The sequence below is a fragment of the Puntigrus tetrazona genome, chromosome 5 (assembly GCF_018831695.1).
Source record: "Puntigrus tetrazona isolate hp1 chromosome 5, ASM1883169v1, whole genome shotgun sequence".
NCBI lineage: Eukaryota > Metazoa > Chordata > Actinopteri > Cypriniformes > Cyprinidae > Puntigrus > Puntigrus tetrazona.
Window position 1 is genome coordinate 24,783,111 of NC_056703.1, and position 18,711 is coordinate 24,801,821.

The following is an 18,711-nucleotide window of genomic DNA, read 5'->3' on the forward strand; positions in this document are numbered from 1 at the left end:
AAAAACCACGACTCGCATGTATGAAAAGATAATGCATAATGCTTTTTTCCAGTCTTTTTGTGTAGGTGGGAGGTTTTTTTTTATTTGTCTTTAATTATTGCCAGACTTTCAGCACCGCAGCGCCCAATTAACCCGTAATTATTGAACCGGTTCAAAATGGGCTAATTGTTCATTTAAAGGAGCAGAAGTAGGCCGAAAGTTTGCTCGGTGATGCAGGGTTAACGTGCACATTTTGTTCTCTAATTAAATGAGAACGATGACAGAAAATGTAATCTTGTCTCTTCTAGTTGTAATTGTGATAGTAGAGTTTAGTGATGTTAGAACATCTCCTCTAGACTCTGACCCCCGTATACCCGATCTATTCGGCCGGTCGCAGATGAGCGAACCTTTCCAAACTAAGCAGCTTTCGAATCAATTGAAAGATTCTCCCGGCAGACAGCTCACACGTGTCAAAACTGTAACGGTGATTTGTCACGAGAACTACATGGAAATCGCCATTAAGGCTGACCTCTTTGACGTCGGTCTGCCTGTGGATGCTTCAGAGCTGCGGCTTGGAGCCGACAATCAGTTCGTTCCTTCTTGTAAAGTGACCGCGTTCTCCACAAACGAGTACATCATAACGTCCGAGCTCACCGACTGTGGCACTCAACGCTGGGTATGAGCAATTCATTATCTTTGTAGATGCATGTTGTGGGTGTGCTTTGGGTCTACTGAATGGAATTAGAATAATTTAACACGTGGCCACACAGCAATTTCAGATATTCTCACGACAGTTAATGGGTCATGAAACCCCCCTGTAGGTTGGTTCTCACCAGTTTTTAAAAATGTTTTTTTTTTTTAAGTGGGCGTACTTTGCGGAGGGGAAAGAGTTTAAGGGGGTGACATTAAAGCTTGGCGTTCAGTTTAATTTCGTTCTCATTGAGTTAAAAGCGCACATGCACGCGGTGTACTCAACATGATAATAAGCGTTCATAAGCCGTAAAAACAGAGCAATATACGGCAAACAGCGCCACAGAGGACCATACAGAAACTGTGTCCCAATTCATAGGCTACCTCCTTCAAAGGACCGGTTGAAGGCCGATTACGTCATAGCGACGCGACGAAGGCTGCAGTAATTCAAACGCGACTTAAAATGCTTCCCGCACTTTCACCGGCAAACTGAAGGATCCATCATGTGGACACGCAGCCTACCATATCCCAGAATTCATAGCGCGCGCCGGTGAAGACGGGACTTTTATTCAAACAAAATTGCGGTTATTGGATCTAGTTGTAAATTAAGCCAAGTAAGATCTGTGCTTTTGTTCTATCTTTTAAATTGATACGTATAAATAAAACGCATGAATAATTACTGTAAATTGTTTACTTTGGCAAAACACGATTTGTAAATAAAAACATTGTTTGTATCTGCTTTCAGTAACTACCAATAACCTATTGAGGTGAAACTACGTGCATTTGCAACCTTAGTTGAGTTATCTTTAATACTTGCATTATTATTATTATTATTATTATTATTATTATTATTATTATTAAAATCATTTAAACTGTAATTTGACCATTAGAAGTAATATTAATAATAATAATAATAATAATAATAATAATAATAATAATAATAATAATAATAATAATAATTTTCTCCATTTTTATTAACCACTATGGCAGCTCTCTTCTCAAACTCAGGAAATCCTGTGAAGTTCTAGAGCGTCCTTAGAAGTCTGTGTAGACCGAATCTTTAGAATGATCTGTCCTCTGAAGGATGCAGTCTTTGAAATGGGACACATGTTTAGGATTGTGACATTTTTAGAATACTAATTTAAATGTAATTGGCGAATGACCTCAAATCAGACCGCTACAATATGGCGGATGGCTTATGTCGTTGCCCATGGAAACGGTCTTTAATGAGGTTATATTGTTAGAGAGGCGTGATTATGGATGTCTGTTGTTGTTATAATGCCGCCATACATGAGAACCCCCTCCTTTTTTTTTTTCTTCACTCAAATATTATGTATAGTGAAAAAAATAAAGGAACAGTAGTTTCCTTTTCACCTTCAATAGGGTAATCCAATTTCTAATTTAAAGTCTTCCAACGCATATTCAGTCATGAAGTGTGACTCCCACCATGAAAACACAGATTCACCGATTTAGTAACTAAAACTTTCTAGTAGTCCTAAACTGTCATACCTGTTACATTTAAAAGGGTCATATCATGCAATTTCGAATGTTCCTTTCTCTTTGGTATGTTACAAGCTGTTAGTGCATGGATAAGATCCCTGAAGTTGCACAGAAGGAACTATTATTCACGCTGTAATGTTGCCACCAACATTGTCATGGAAAGTATAACTGCTAGAAATCAGTGCTCAAGTTGTACAGCGTTTCAGAATAGTTCAACAATCAATGTTTCACCATATTTATGAAGGACTGATTCCTAAAACCTGCCGAGCAGCCTATGCTGGCTGTGCATAGAGGCTATAAAATGAAGCGGTTCCAACTCTGCAAGGTGCTTCTGGCTGTCTTGTGCTTCAACCTTTCATTTTTCTTATTAAAAGGACCTGCTACTTTTTAACTACTTGCTATTCAAATGTAAGTTTTGAGCAGTGAAGGGTAGCGCTTGTTTCTCTGATCACAAATGTAGATATGGTAGGTGGCGCGATGCCGCACTACATGTAAAAAGACAGTACAGAGTCATTATAATCGTAATTTATATGCCGACAAAAACTATAAAATCTATTACAATAGAGGCATTGGTGTTATTTTGCCAGGACACAGCATCACATTATGGTAAGAGGTATAACATTTCCTCCAAGCGCTTGCATCATTTGGCGAATCACAATGCACAGAGCAGAAAGATGAGCTTTGTTCAAATCGATGCAGAGGAGAAACAATAATGTGTAGTATGTGGAAAATGGGTACTTATGTTATTACTTTAAAGGTGAGTGACTCATTACCAGGCAAATCAAATGTAACTACTTCACAGTTATCCCACAGAATAATAGCTGGAGTATTAATGTAGCTGTAAGAATAGCTGCCTTCTAATACTTCATCGCTTTCTATGCTGATAACAATGAAGTTACCATTTTCTCCTTCTACATGTTCTTCAAGATCAGTGGTACTTAGGATATGGTCCCAGTCTAGACAAAGACATAAACCTACCCTTTTTTTCTACGGTAATCCCTCTCTGTAACAACCATTTGTTCCCTGCTGGCAGATTCCAAATGTACAGTGGCAGAGGGTAGACTTCGCAAGATGTAGTGATTTCTGTATAGATGACACTTTTTTTGCTAGTTTTAGTGACCTTTCAGTAAAATTTAATTGACCACAATCCCACCAGTTTTTGTTTAAGCCTTTTATTCAAGCTCAGAGCTCAACTTTTCCTGGTTTACCATCTGCTTGTTTGCTGGATAAAATTCTGCAGTCTCCTAATAATCTTAAGTCAAATTACAGCATTATACAGTTGGTACGGAAAGTGTCTGACAAGTAAGCAGTAAGACAGGTCAGACAGCCTGAACAGTCCAAAAACTGCTGGCAACCCATTAAACATCTAAGATTTGGCTAATTTTAAGAACCTGAGAGCTTACCTCGGCTGCTGATTCTAAAAGCTCTCTCTGGTTTTTGTTTGACTTGCTATAGATGTTGTGCAAGTTTTCAACAAAGACTCGTGTATTTTATAGCAGTAACATTTATCTACAGCATCAGAAACTGCCAGTTCTAACCTATGATTCATGCAGTACCCAGTGAGCAGGTTTTGAAAGCTCTTTTCAATTTAGTTGATACACCAGAGTGTGTCTAGCACCATCTGAGACAAAAAGATACCCAGTTTTGTTTTAGCCACTTTTGTTAGGCAACTCATTAAAGCATCAGCTATTCCTTCAGATGTCTGGTCCTGAAGTTCCACTAGATCAAGAAATATGAACTCTGGTGGTTCACCTAGGACAGAGGCTTTGATGTTAACAAGGTGGTTTTTCTACTCAAGGTGGAAGCTTCATCTATTAGTACAGCTTGTTTGCTTGAGGAGCTAACAGTGTTGTTCACAATTGAAGAGAATTTTTCGCAATGCTTTCAATGTTGGTGGGACTGAAACGAGAGTGCAGAATGTGTCCCATTTTGACTCCATTTAGCTGCTGGAGTTCTACAAGCGTTTCGTGATCTGTGAAGGGATGATTATTTTTTTTGGCTATGTGATGGACACTCTTGTGATAATGTAATGGAAGTCTCTTTTAGTAATGACAAGTTCATTTGCGTCCACATTTTTCCCAGCACATCTTTAAGTTTTCTATATTTTCAGCAAGAGCATGTGCTTTTGAGCAAAAATGTCTTTTGTTCATTAAGGAACAAAATCAAAATGTCCCCGTTTTCGTTGATAACCTTGAATTTGAAATTCATTTACCATAAATACCATAAACCATGCTTCATTCAAAGCCTGCTAGGTAAAGAATTTCTTGTTAGCATAAAACGTAATCTTTAAAAGAATTAGAAAAAAACAAACATGGGCCTTAAACTCAAATAAGCTATGTTATGCTATAGTCATTTTAATATTCAATAGTCTTATAATTTCATAAATAAGATTAATGTTAAAGTGATGGTTCACCCAAAAATTAAAATCCTGCCATTTTAATTCCTCCTCATGTTGTTCCAAACCTGTAATGCTCTCATTCAGTTTCAAGACACAAATGAAAATATTTTGGATTTATTCCAAAATCCTCCCATAGACTGCAATGGACCTTACACTGAAATGTATACCATTCAATTCAAAATATCTTAATTTGTTGTGTGAAGATGAACAAAAGTCTTGTTGGTTTGGAACGACATTAGTGCGAGTATTGAATTAATTTTAATAGTTCAACCAAAAAAAATCCTATCATTTTAACAATTGCAATTGTGTTTTTAAAAAAAATGACATATGGTCTTTACTGTTTAATCATGTCAAATTAACTCAATTTAACTTTTTGCTCTTCCAAAAGTCAGTTTAAATGCAGCTTCAAAGAGCTCCCAGCTGAGGAATAAAGGTCTTATCTAGCAAAATAATTGGTTATTTTGTGTTATGCTCATGTAGTCTAGCTGTGTGCACCCTGTACATGAATACAGTTTGGGTATGACTATAAATCCATCTGATTTTCTCTTTCAACTTCAATGGTGCCCATGATTTTGATGATTGATTTTGAAGTCCACTATATGGGAATATTCCTGAAAGGACATAAACACCTTGGATGACAACGGGGAGTACATTTGGTTCATTTTTGCTCTTTGCAAACAGTGAGTGACACACAATACCAACCTACTCTACCAAATATTTAATCATCATAACAAGCATTTTCCTATTATGACTTTGAAAAGACCTGGTCTTGGCTGTGCTGGTCTGACTTGGGATTGCGCTGGTTTTTGAGTAGAACTGGCTTACATGGCTTCTCTTACTCTGCACACTAAAAGTAAAAAAAAAAAAGTAATCATTACATATCTTTGCTGATGGCTGACCGGTCAAAAGCCAACATTTATCCTTGCGTATGGGACACTATGAAATGTCCCACTAGCCTACTTTCCAAAATAGTAAGTTAAACTAGCCTTCCTTTTCTCTGCTCTTCCAACTATTTTCTAAATGAGTGCAGAGATCTAGCTAACTGTAGTCTTTTAAGTGGCCTCATAATTCATGACATCTCAAACGTTTGCTTTTTAAAAAAACATTTGCAGTGGGATGACATTGTAATGTTTACATGATTCCAAAAAAAATATATTTTTATTTATTTTTTTTTAATTTGTTGTTGGATAAAGATTAAATGAGAGTCAGTAGCAGATGCACAAATCCTATTGCAGCCATTTTATCTCAAATGCTGCATTTAAAACGCAACAAATGACAAAAATGTCAATTCTGTGTTTTTCTGTCACTATGGGGTGCTGTGTGTACATTGAGGGGGGAAAAAAAAAGAACTTTTAAAAGATTTTAGCAAATGGCTGCAATAACGGTGAAAAATGTAAGGGGTTCTGAATACTTTTCGTACCCACTGTATGATTAGTTTTAATTGACCATTTAATTGCCTACTATAAATGTTGACTTCCCAGAATATACCCTGATGTTGGTGACGTGTGGGCACTATGTAAAAGTGAAAAAGCTGACTTTTTTTTTTTTTTTTTTTTTTTTTTTTTTTTTTTTTCCACATTTTACTCTTGTTAAAAGCTGAGTGACTATTGGGCACTAATATTTAAATTTAGATATAAAACCCAGTGCTGAATTTTTTTTTGTGTGTGTACTAGAACACACAATATCATTGACAAACAAGGTAAAAAAAAAAAAAAAAAATTGATCACCTTTTGCCACTTTGTTAGCAAGAAGAATGATGCTTAGGTGGGACTGTTGATGTCCACTTAAGGCTTCAATGTGGATGTGACATTGGTTTTATATTTTAAATATTTGACGCAAAAGTCATGGTAATCTATAATCACAAATTGAGAAATTAAGTCCCTCCCCTGTTTATTATAAAGAATTTTGTGAAGAATGGTCTAAATCTGATCACTAATATTCTGTAACTGTAAAATGTAAAGACCCCTTTAAAATGATATATAAATGATTCCTCTTCAAATTGTCTTTTAGTTTGATTTGTTTTTAGGAGGGAATTATTAGTGTGACGGGAAAAACACCTGTTACATAGGTAACCCTCTTTCCCTAATGGAAGGAACGGCAATGTTGACAACAGACTGGGGTCTTGCTTGGAGCCCTGATTAGCTCGGGTTAAAAGGGGAAATTTGGCAAGTTGTCAATCCTAAGCCACTCTTCGTCAGATGGGTATAAATGGGCAAGAGGTGTAACCACTAGTCGGGTTTTTCTGAGGAACTGAGAGACCTCCCCTGGCCCCTAGCAATGGTTCTAGGTTGTGGTAAGGGGACATAACATTTGTTCCTGCCGTAAGAGAATGACGGTTACATGCGTATCCAAAGGCGTTCCCTGTCTGTCAGTCACTACGGGTTTTGTCATGACAGACTGGGGTCCTATGGAAAACGGCACAACCTTAACCCTGTCACAACCAAGAGCACTATGAATGCTGACAGGCCACAGCGTGTCAGACAAATTTTATGCAAGGTCGTAACCTTCCCAGAGCAAATTTGCTGACCTTGGCGCCCACAGGGACCAAAAGTGAGTACATTGCTGCTGGAGAAGCCAAGCCATTGTTCCTCAGATAAGATAAAAATACTTTCCTGCGGGAGGCTCAACTCGCTTGGCTGACAGGGTCTCAGCATGGGACAGAGCAAATGTGGAAGCCGCAGGAGGGTGCCCTCGGCGACAGACAGGCTGAGGCGGGGCCCACGGCAGAGTTGTGGCAGCTGGAGCAGGACATGCTGGATCAGTGTGCCATTGTACTGCTGAGAACTGCTTGGCGAAGTCTTCGACAGTTTCGCCAAACAGCCCAGCCTGAGAGAACATCAAGAAAGCAAACCTTCTCAATGTCCTTTTCTGCCAGGTTGAGCCATAGGTGGCACTTCCGGGCCACTAATGTGGGCACTGCCTTCCCAAGGCATAGTGGTTTGAACTTCATTGCCCAAAGAGAAAGCTGTTTGAACGCTTTGACCTGGTGGACTTACAGGATAGCCATGGCATGCAAGGCAGAGACGGCCTGACCAACTGCACTGTAGGTGTGTGACTTACCATCTATGCCACTGAACTTGTTAATCTTTTGTAGTAACGGTATGTTTATGGGTAGAGTTAGTGTAAGTAGCTTTCTGTTAACTGACGGGCTTCACGTTTTCAGGACACGTCAAGTTTTCTTTTGACGTAACCATTAGCAGGGATTTATTTCCGTGCTTAAGGACAGGCGACACAAGTTTGTTGTTTTGGTCAAAGTGTGCAACTGCATCGTATTTACAAGCTTGAGTTAGTTTTCTACGTTCTATATAGACCAGTTTTCTTGCTGTGATTATCCGTGTAAATTTAACTCTTAAAATGTAAACTTGAGATTTATACTGGGGCAAATTGTCCCGTAAAAGCCCAGATAGCACACGTATGTCTGCAAGATGTCTGTTAAAGATCTTTTGATCTGGAAAGCATCTGCTGTCTACAAACATTTTGCAGACAACTTCCAGATATCAGTTTCACATACATTCTAAATCATAAACCTCTTAAAGGTGTCTGTTTGACCTCTAAAGGAAGACGTCCAATAGATATTGCAGATGAGCAAACAACCTAAGTAATCTTGCAGGTGTAAATGCAGACATGAAATAGACGTCTCCTACATGTAATTGTGCTATCAGGGAGGGGTCTAGCAAAGCACCTGTTCTAGGTTCTTCCAGCTGAATAGTGCTTCATTCATACTTCACTGAGGATCTGCACAAAAAACAGGAACACAGGCAGCTGGTTTTAATATTCTTAATTTTTAAAGATTCCTATCTTTTATAGTAATTGTCCATGTGACAGCAGATATTAAAAATCTATGTATGTATCCACATCGTGTGTTTTTATTTTTAAGGAGTAAAAGAAACCTTCATTAGTCTTTTAATATTTTATTAAAGACTATAATAACTTAAAATCTAAGATGAGTATTTTATATATAACAGTGATCCTGGTTCATTCTTTCTCATCAGTAATTTGTGCATATAGGTTCTTATAAAATAAATACAAATGTAGCATTATAAATGATGATTATTATCTGCTGTAGGTCAGGTTTAGTAACGGCTGTTTTAGTAAACAAAAACATTTAAAATGCAAAAATATATTGGTTCAAGGTTTTTATTTCCTTTATGCATAGAAACCCCACTTTATGCTGATGCAGGGCTATTTGGTGGTATTGTCTTTTGTCGCCATAGTTGTTCATTTAAAGAATTAAAGACTTGCCAGTTTGACTGGTGCTTATCCACTGATCCTAATGTAGGCCTATATATGAATATACAAATGTTATAAGAAGCTAAATCTTTTTTTTTTTTTTTTTTTTTTTTTTTTGTGAAAAGCGCAATAAAATCTGAATTCATTTAGCATAGTGTGATGAATTATATAGTCGTGTCTCACACAATGTCATGAGCAGCACAGCTCTGTTTGAAGTACTCTGAGATTGCCATCACCAGGCATTTGAACGAAATTTTATCTTATTGATTCTAACTAAAATCGCTGCGGTTTCAAAATTTCTGCAGTACAAACAGCATAGATCATTCATAAAACTGTATGTTAAAGACTGCATGCTCAAGCATATACACCAATAAGCTTTGCTGTATTATAAACCATTAAAAGGGGGAAAGGAGAAGCAACATGTGCACCCCGTCCCCTCGTCCAGGCTGCACTCTAGGGTTTAGTTGTAGCCTTTGAACCACTCAGACCCCAACAACTTGTTTATATTTAACAAATCTTTAATTCCCCCTTTTACCCAACCAAAGGAGCCACTAAAACTGAGTCTTGGTACCCTTCCCTGGAAAACAGCTAAAACATCAGAAAGGCAGAACAGGACTCTGGTTTCCACCCGCAACCAACTGATAACATTTGTTTATGGCCTAAAAGAATGGGGACAGAACTCCGCTCCTCTTTTGTAAAGACATTTTATATTGTCCTTTTAAAGGACTTTGTCTAAATTTACAGGAGAACGCATCTTTGAATGAATGCAACCAGATCTGTAGTTCTTGGAGATGATAAAAAGATGAGGCAACCCTTAACTTTTGACTTTCCATTCAACAAAAGATCATCGGACCTCTCTCTCTTAGCTCTGATCACCTTCTACCTGGAAAGAAACTCCCAATTGTGGACAACTTTGAAATTCATCACTCCTCAAACCAAGAAGAACATGAGTGCAGGTCCAAAACTTCAGAACCATCAAGTCTTTCATTTGGACCCTTACCAAAGAGGCAATGCAAGTATCGAAACGTTTAGTATTAATTGTAGACCTGTTATAAACAGCGCTGTTGGTGGTTAACTGACTTTCCATAGCTTAATTTTGCACGTTCCCCATGTATGAGTATTTGTGTGTTCAGTTATGAATTAGCGTTTAGTTAATGAAACATTTGTGCAGAAATTACATGAGTTCCTGGTTCTGCCTTGCAAATTAATGTCCCTTTATGATTAAGTCTTGCTACGTGCTCCAATGCATTTATGGATTTTTCATGGCCACAGAAAACCGTAGTTTGAGTTTACAATAAATGTTCACTTAACAGATTTCTTGATGCCAATATAATTCTGCTCCAGTTAGTACTGCCAGCTGATATAAATAACTGCAATTAATCTTAATTGTAATTATTTTATTTCCCTTTAATAAGCAGATTTGCTACATGGTCAAATTGACCCTTGAATATCACAAACATATAGTTTGAAGGGCGTAGAGCTCATGTTAATGCTTTAATTGTGAACTGCTGATTTATAAACAAATCTTCTGACTGTATTAGTCTAATCAGTGTTGTTTTACTATTGCCCCTCATGGCTCTGATGTATGAAGGTAAATCAGTAACAAAACTTGAAATTATATAATTGACCCTTTTTAGTTTGGTTAAACCCAAGTCCCAATGCCTGGTGTTGTTTATTGGTCAGACATGGTCTTAATTCTTAGTCCAGCCCTGCCCTGCCCCGCCCCCAGCTTTACTTTAATGTGCACAAGTGAGTTTTGCAAAAGGAGTAGCAAAAGCCAAAGTTCCAGGATTTGTAGTTGTACTGCCAGATCTGAGAGTGGCAATTTGTGGTTGTACAGCGACACTGAAGTAGAAATGCAAATTTGCCAAGGTTATGTTCTGTCCTCCACTCAGAAATCATTAAATGCTATGAAAGTCTCTTGTTGGCAGCTTCAGTAACGTGCAGTTGTTATAAACGCAAGCCCTATGGCCACAATGAACTCCAGTAGCTGCATTAGAGCCGTAATGCAGTAGACATGTGCAGTCAAAGTCCCTTTCAAAGAAAGTCTGTTAACTTCGGGCAGCTCAAACAAGACCAAGTCCCATCTAAAGAAATGTACTGAAATCAAACGGCAACTACAGTGAAGCCATGACTTCACTAATTAAAGATTGGCTCTTTCATTTAGGGGGCTTAACTGTACCACCAGTTTGTTGGATTTTTATATTTTTTTTTACATAGTTATGAGTGAACAGTCTTTGTATTTCTGTAATCTTTGGTGCAGTGATTGTGTAGCTCAGCTTTAGCGTCACTGCATTTGCTGTTAAAATTTAACCATCCATTTTATCATGTCCTGCAAAACAAAATATTTTAATCACGTGATTTAGAAAACTGCATTCCAATTCCGTCAGAGGAAAATATAGGTGTGCATCAGTAGCACACTCGTTCAGCAAACTTTTTTTTTTTTTTTTTTTTTTTTTTTTTTTTTTTTTTTTTTACATTTTTTTTATTTTTAATGGTTGGTTGATTTTTGTTTGATTCTGGCTGAGAAAATATTTATGTATCTATAGAATGTAATGGTTTCAATCTGCTTGTCTTTTGTTCAGATTACAGATGACTCCCTTATATACACCAACCTCCTTGTCTTCACTCCACGACCCTCTCCAGATGAAGTGGTTCGCCTTGAGCAGGCAGTAGTTCCCATAGAATGTTATTACAGTCGGTAAGAGGACTGGGGAGGAGCGTTGTGTAGTGCAAGCTCTGCTAGAGATGGAGCGTTTATATTGTGTCCTTGTCTTTCAGAAAGTTTGATGTTACCAGTAACCCTATTAAACCAACATGGATTCCCTACAGTTCGACACATTCTGCAATGGAGGAGTTACAGTTTTCACTAAAGCTAATGACAAGTATGTGCACAATTTAAGCACAGTTTAATTTTTTTGAAATTAGGTTCTAAAAGTCTGCCAAGGACTCATTTTGACATGTTATGAGTATTCTAGCATGTACAGGTACATCTTAAAAAAAAAAAAAGAAATTGAATATCATAAAAGGTCAATATTGTCACTCAATTCAGAAAGTGAAACCCATATATTATAGATTCTTTACGCAGAGTGAAATTTCAAGGAGTTTTTTTTTTTGTGTATGGCTTCACTTTATCACAGTTTAAAGTCATAAAAAATTCTTCATATATATATATATATATATATATATATATATATATATATATATATATATATATATATATATATATATATATATATATATATATATATATATATATATTTTTTTTCTATATATAATATATATTTTTTTTTTTCTTGTATAAATGTTACTGCAATTACTATGAATGGAATTTTTGCATTTTGAAGGAAATTGACACTACATGGAATAAATGGAAAACAAAGTAAAATAACACTAAAAACACTCAATTTTCAAAAAAGCATTTCATTATTGAATGCCGTTTTTTCAATCTTGTCATTTATACATTGAACATGATCAAATTGGAGAACAGCGTGTCAGTGCTTCTGACACTATTGTTAAAAGCGCTATATTAATAAAGGTGATTTTTGACTGGCCAGCAGACTTGTCTGACTTGAACCCGTCAAGCACAGTAACACCATGGTCACTGAACCAGCTTTTGGTACCTTTTGGCAGTGTGGGCAGGTGCCAAGCCTTTCTGGAAAATGAAACCAGCATCTCCATAAAGCTTGTCAGCAGAAGTGCTCTGCGTTTTCTGAAGTCTACAGTCAAAACAGTCATCTACCAGGAAATTGTAGTGGATCAACACCAGCAAATGACATGGCAGCCCAAGCAACATGGTTTCTGTGCCTCTCCACTCCTTCTCCAAATGAAATGCATAATTTACTTTCATCTGAAAAGAGGACTTTGGACCACTGAGCACCAGTCCAGTTCTTTTTGTCCACAGCCCAGGTAAGACTCTTCTATTGTTGTCTTTGAGGCTGGAGATAGCATATCAAGAGCCACTACACATACACAGGCTACAAATGTCGCATTCCTTATGTCAAGCTGGTCCAGTCCACTCCTTGTGAAGCTCCCCCAAATTATTAAATGGATTTTGCCTGACAATGCTCTCATAGCTGTGGTTATCACTTTTGCTGGTGCACCTTTTCCTACCACACTTTTTTTTTTTTTTTTTTTTTTTCCTCCGCTCAACCTTCTATGAATTTGCTTGAATATAGCGCACTGTGAGCAACCAGCTTCTTTAGCAATTAACTTAGCATGTGGAGAGTGTCAGTGACTGTCTTATGGACATCTGTCAGCAGTCAGCAGTTTTCCCTATGATGGTGTGGTCTACTGACCCAGACTGAGAGATCATTTAAAGGCTCAGGAAACCTTTGCAGGTGTTTTGAGGTCAATTAGGGTGTGACTTTCCAATATTGAACATTTTCACAATATTCAAATTGAGACACAGAATTGTAGGTTTTCGTTATCTGTACTCCATAATCATAAAAATAATAAAGGCTTGAAATAGATTACACAGACTGAAATTTATATATAGGTTTCACTTTCTGAAACGAGTAACAAAAAATTTTACCTTTTTTGAGATGTACCTGTAGACAGGTTAATGGTTGCAGTTTGTAGTTGTCCATGCCCATTTGTTATTCAAGGAGACTTTTTAAACTTTCAGTTTACATGTCTAAGTAAAATAGACATTAGTATGGTCACACTTTTGTCTGCATTATTTCTGGTACAGGTGATTGGCGCTCTGAACGGGCTTCTTCTGTGTACTTCCTGGGTGACAACATAAACATAGAAGCCTCAGTTATTCTGGGTCATCACACGAACCTCAACATATATTTTGAAAGCTGTGTTGCCACAGCCACTCCAGATGTGAACTCCGTCCCCAGATACACATTTATTGATAATCATGGGTGGGTACATTCATCAAGGTGTTTGTTTTCAGGGAAGCACCCGTTACTCAAATGAAATTTATTATTCAAGTATATTTGTGTTGTTTCCCCTCTCTTCCTCATTAGTTGTCTGGTGGATGGACAGACAACAGGCTCAAAGTCTCGTTTCTTGCCTAGAGTCCAGAGTGACAAACTCCAACTACAACTGGATGCATTCAAATTCCACCTAGAGACAAGGCCAGAGGTGAATATAGTGCATTCCTAATAAAACATGTTGTCAGGTTCAAAACAATAATATTGGAGATAATGGGAGTGGCATTCGTTTATTGTACATACTGAATTCTGATGTCTTTTTTTTTTTTTTTATTATTCTGCATTTTTTTTCACTTTGTTTGAACAGATATACATTACTTGCAGTCTTCAAGCTTACCCTGTAATGGATGTAGTTAACCCCTTTCATAAAGCATGCTCCTTTATTGATGGAAGGTGTGAAGCTTTGCTTTCATACTTGGTTTGTTGTTGTCCAGTACAAATAACTTAATCATCTAATTTACCATGCAAATTATATTTTCTGATACTTCGGTTTCTTTGGAGAACCAACCTCAAGTTTCGCTCTCCTCCTTTAACCTACAAGCTGGATGGCTGCAGATGGAAATGACTGGACTTGTTACAGCTGCCAAACAACAAAAGATTATGCACCATCCTTCCGTTCTACACTGCAGCAATCTGAGATCTCAACTTCCCAAAAGCCCAACAAATTTCAGCCTAGGATTCAAGGGGGATCTGGAAGTTCCTTAAATTCTTTACTAACAGCAAATGAGCCCGTTTCCTCCTGGAGGAATACCATTCTCCCGCAAGAGGATGATGAGGGATTTGATTCAGTGGGTAAGCATTTACAGGTCTAGTAATTGATTACCACAACACATTTGAGCAGTATAAACACAATTTAAAAATCTATGTATGCTAAAGTTGAGATCTCAATATTTAAATGGAAGGTAGGCATGCCTGCACTTACTGTTTTTGACAAATGTGACCTATATCAACAGGATGGGAACAGGAGAAAACAGTGGGTCCACTGGCCATCTTTCCAAAGAAAAGCAAAATGGGATTCCTGGCTCCTCCCAGAGTGAAGCAGGGTGTTCCTCCACTCCCTTTTCACAGTAAAGAGAAGAAACCGATGCCTCTTGGTAACCTATGGAAGAAAGGTGTTTCTGCTGAGATGGGTTTGTATTATGCAAAAATTCTGCGCTACAGTCTTTTTTTCTAAATGCAAATTTGGGTCAAGAGGTAGGTCTCTATGTAGTTGGTTTTAGGTACTGGGGGGTTAATCAACTGTATAAAGCCATAACATATGTAATATAATACATATGTTGCTCTAACACATGGTTGGGAGAATGTGTACATTTTCAATGGTATAAACCATCTAAAGGTTTTTGGTGCGTGTGTGTTTGTCATTCATAGATGGATCGATGAATGACCTGTCTCTGTATGTCTGTTGGTGATGCATGGATGAGCTCAAACGTATACTCAATAATCGAAATTATCCCCCCTCCATCCACCCGCAACCATATTTTTCAGGTTTAGATAATCACACCCAATATTTAGAGATCATCATATATAAAAAGTTTAGCATAATGATAAATTTAGATTTTATTTTTTTTTTAATATAAACTACTTTATTTGCAGCTAAATATGTCTATTGCTGTGCACATCTGCTACATGCTATGGCTCCAACATGGCCACTGGAGCTTATTGCGGCCATTCTAGTCAACGCTTGTTTATAGCAACAGTTTCTGAAGAGGCCCATAAGCTACTTTTGTCATAGTTTAGGGATGGTGTGTGTGTGTGTGTGTGTGTGTGTATGTAGTCATGTTAAGGCTCCTAGTCAAAGGTTGTCTGCATGTATGCATTATAGTGCTTCTGCACAAAGTGACCAGAATTATTTCGAAACAATTAAAATGTTAATCTCACAATAGGAGATTTTTTTAATGTTTTTTTTTTTTTTTTTTTAAACTAAAAACTGATCACTTATCTGCTGTGTAGCAATTTGCAAAAAATGCAATCCAATTTTGCTTACACAATTGTTTAGCAGGAAACACAAACTTTTAAAATACTGAAATGAAAGAGTCAGCATACCTGGTAAATAGAGACAAACAGAAATTGTGTGGGAAGTTCTGTTTAAATACTCAAATCAGGAAAAATAATTATACATTTGGTGTAATGAAGACTTCACAGGACCTTTTTGCTGGGAGATGAAATGATCTAAAAAGCAGATTGTAATTTAAGGTCTTTGCCAAATGTTTTCTCATCCTATCAGAGACACCACCCACAACAGAAGAACTTTTTTTTTTTTTTTTTTTTTTCTCTCATGTTTGAGATTTTATTTTTTGACTGCTCCCTTGGTGGGATTGGAAATGTTTTCTCAGTCCAATATCAGTACTGTATATTTGATACCAAATTAGGAGTTTATGCTCATGAGTCTTGAAGATGACACTTTTCTGCACGTATAACAGCTTGAGTTCTTGGCATCTCACTGTAGTGTCCTAGGGCCTCATCTATAAAACGTGCGTACGCTTTAATTCATGTAATTCACCCTCAGAATATCTGCGTTCCCCCTAGACTGGATGGATGGAGGGATAAATGGGATGGATGGATGGTGGTTTTGTTTTTAAGACTTTGCACTATTAACAGTATTTTAATGCTTATTGCATATGGTTTAATAATTTAGGCTACAGTTTTAAGACATTTAAGTCTCCACCAGATCAAGAGGTTGCTATAACGCCTCCAACATCATTGGAAACCACGGAGCAAAAAATAATCATGGAAAGCAAACCAGAATATGAGGAGGAGGAGGAGGAGGATGCACATGATGGTGAAGATGATGGAGATGAAGACTTTGGAGGAGATGAAGAACATGGCGAGGATAAAGGAGAGACAAAAGATTCTATTCGAAGCCACTGGAAGACTAGACTCTTGCCAGTAGAAGGTACTGCACAAAACTGGCATGGTATGTTTAGTGAGGTTATTATCTTTTGCTCATGGAATAGTTTTATCTTTCAGATTTCAAAGAGCTCTTTACAACTCGTGCCTCTAACGGTGATGAAAGCTCTGGACTGCATACATTAGGTACAAGCCCTTCCCTACCAGATGAAGAGGATACATATCACCCATCTAAAGATTCCTAGACATCTAAACCAGAAGTTGTGAATGCTGACAGATGAAGTAATCTCACTGATGTGGAGGAAAACCTTGTTCGTGAAGCACACAAGCAGAAACCAAGCAAAAGAGCTTTAATACTTTTGAACTAATTAAATGGTCCCATGAATTAAATGTTTTGTTGTTTTGATTTTCATTAAGTAAAATCTACATGTCTCTATGTGAAAATTACTTTGCACAAACACTTAAAATTATAACAAATAATACAAACCTGAGTTTTAGTAAATTACAAGAATTAAGTAAAACTCATTACAAGAATCAAATAGAATGAAGAAACCATTTTAATAATTTAGTGAATACAGATTATATTTAGTTTAGGAATTATATTGTGAGCATCTATATGTCTTTCAGATAACGCACATCTGTCTTTAAAATATTAACCTTAGAACAATAAATAAACTTATTTCTCTTGGGGCTCCTTAATTGGAGTCCTGAATAGGTGTTTTGACCCTAGGAGGAATGGAAAAATATGGGATGAGGTTTAAACATCATTTGATTGCGTGGATACAAAATTTTTGCATTATTTGAGAGCATTGTTTATTGAAGTAGTAGTTTCAACATTGAAGCAAAACTCTGGACTTGGGCTCTAAGCATTCATAAAAACATTTTTATTAACCGTTAAAGAGGTCAATATTTCTATGTAATGTTGCATAGATTTGTCAAAACTAATGTCTGAAAAAATGTCTGATGCTGAGAAGTGCTTTTACGAGTTCAGTTAAAATTAAAATCCTCTCTTAAAAAAAACAAACAAAAAACAAGCAAACTTGGCACTAGTGCTCTAAACATCACAACAAAGACAAAAAGACCACATTCCTTAGTTGGCACAAACCTGAAAACATGTCTAACAGCAATGGTGAAACAAAATTCAAAAGCAAAACTGCTAATTACGTACACAAGTGATCAGACAAACATGACTGTGCAAATGGTTCAATAGAACCTAGAAGATTGAAAACTTTGGGAGTTGAGTAGATACTCAAAAATGAGCAGTAATTGCAATGGCAGTGGCATTCCAGCAGGATCTCCTTGACTAAGAATAAGGGATACATTCAAGGGATCCATCAGCTCCATAGACAACCAGAATTTTTAAGGAGCTTTGCCTCCTAAAATTGCCAATCCATGAACAGTTCATGAACAGGATTTAAGATCATTTTAGAGCTGTCTAAACTGAAAAAACTTGCACTTGCGTATCTTAACATACATGACCTGTGAGCATTTTAAGACCAAACAATGGAAGTAATGTTTTTTGCGAAGACATCTACGTGAATGTCCAAAATGAACACCTAGAAGACCTAGTCCTGGCCTAATATAATTCTTATCCGGGAAACCGCCCCTTTATGTATTACCTTCTCCCATAGGATGCACATTTTGTTTTAAGGGAGGTTTGATGTTTGGAAATTGGAGTCATTTTTTGGTTTGTTTAATACCCAGTAGTTGCCAGATGCTGTCCTGTCGGAAAATCTTCTTCATGTGGTCCGGGAAAAATCTTCTTCATGTGATGCTGCATTGTTAAATCTTTGGCTTCATTAAAGAATTTGCTGATTTTCTAACTGAGTTAGTACTGGCCGCAGATAAAGTCTTAATTGTTGGCGATTTTAATATCCATGTTGATAATGAAAAAGACTCATTAGGATCAGCTTTCTTAGACATTTTAAACTCCATTGGGGTTAGACAACACGTCTCTGGACCTACTCATTGTCGAAATCATACTCTAGATCTAATACTGTCACATGGAATAGATGTTAAAATGGTTGAAGTTCTGCAGCAAAGTGATGACATTTCAGATCACTATCTAGTCTTGTGTGAACTCTGTATAGTTAAACCTGTAAACTCTGCACCTTATTACAAGTA

At 37.1% G+C, this 18,711-nt stretch overlaps 1 protein-coding gene across 1 annotated transcript; it reads left to right on the plus strand.

Annotated features, from left to right (window-relative positions):
* Positions 1-177: 177 nt before the first annotated feature.
* On the plus strand, positions 178-16,977 carry LOC122344748 (zona pellucida sperm-binding protein 3-like). The gene is made up of 10 exons (XM_043238305.1): positions 178-655; positions 11,383-11,498; positions 11,579-11,682; positions 13,491-13,668; positions 13,774-13,891; positions 14,048-14,133; positions 14,282-14,532; positions 14,694-14,870; positions 16,409-16,633; positions 16,708-16,977. The coding sequence occupies exons 1-10, from the start codon at positions 248-250 to the stop codon at positions 16,830-16,832; spliced, it is 1,788 nt and encodes a 595-aa protein (XP_043094240.1). The 5' UTR covers positions 178-247; the 3' UTR covers positions 16,833-16,977.
* The last annotated feature ends 1,734 nt before the right edge of the window (positions 16,978-18,711 follow it).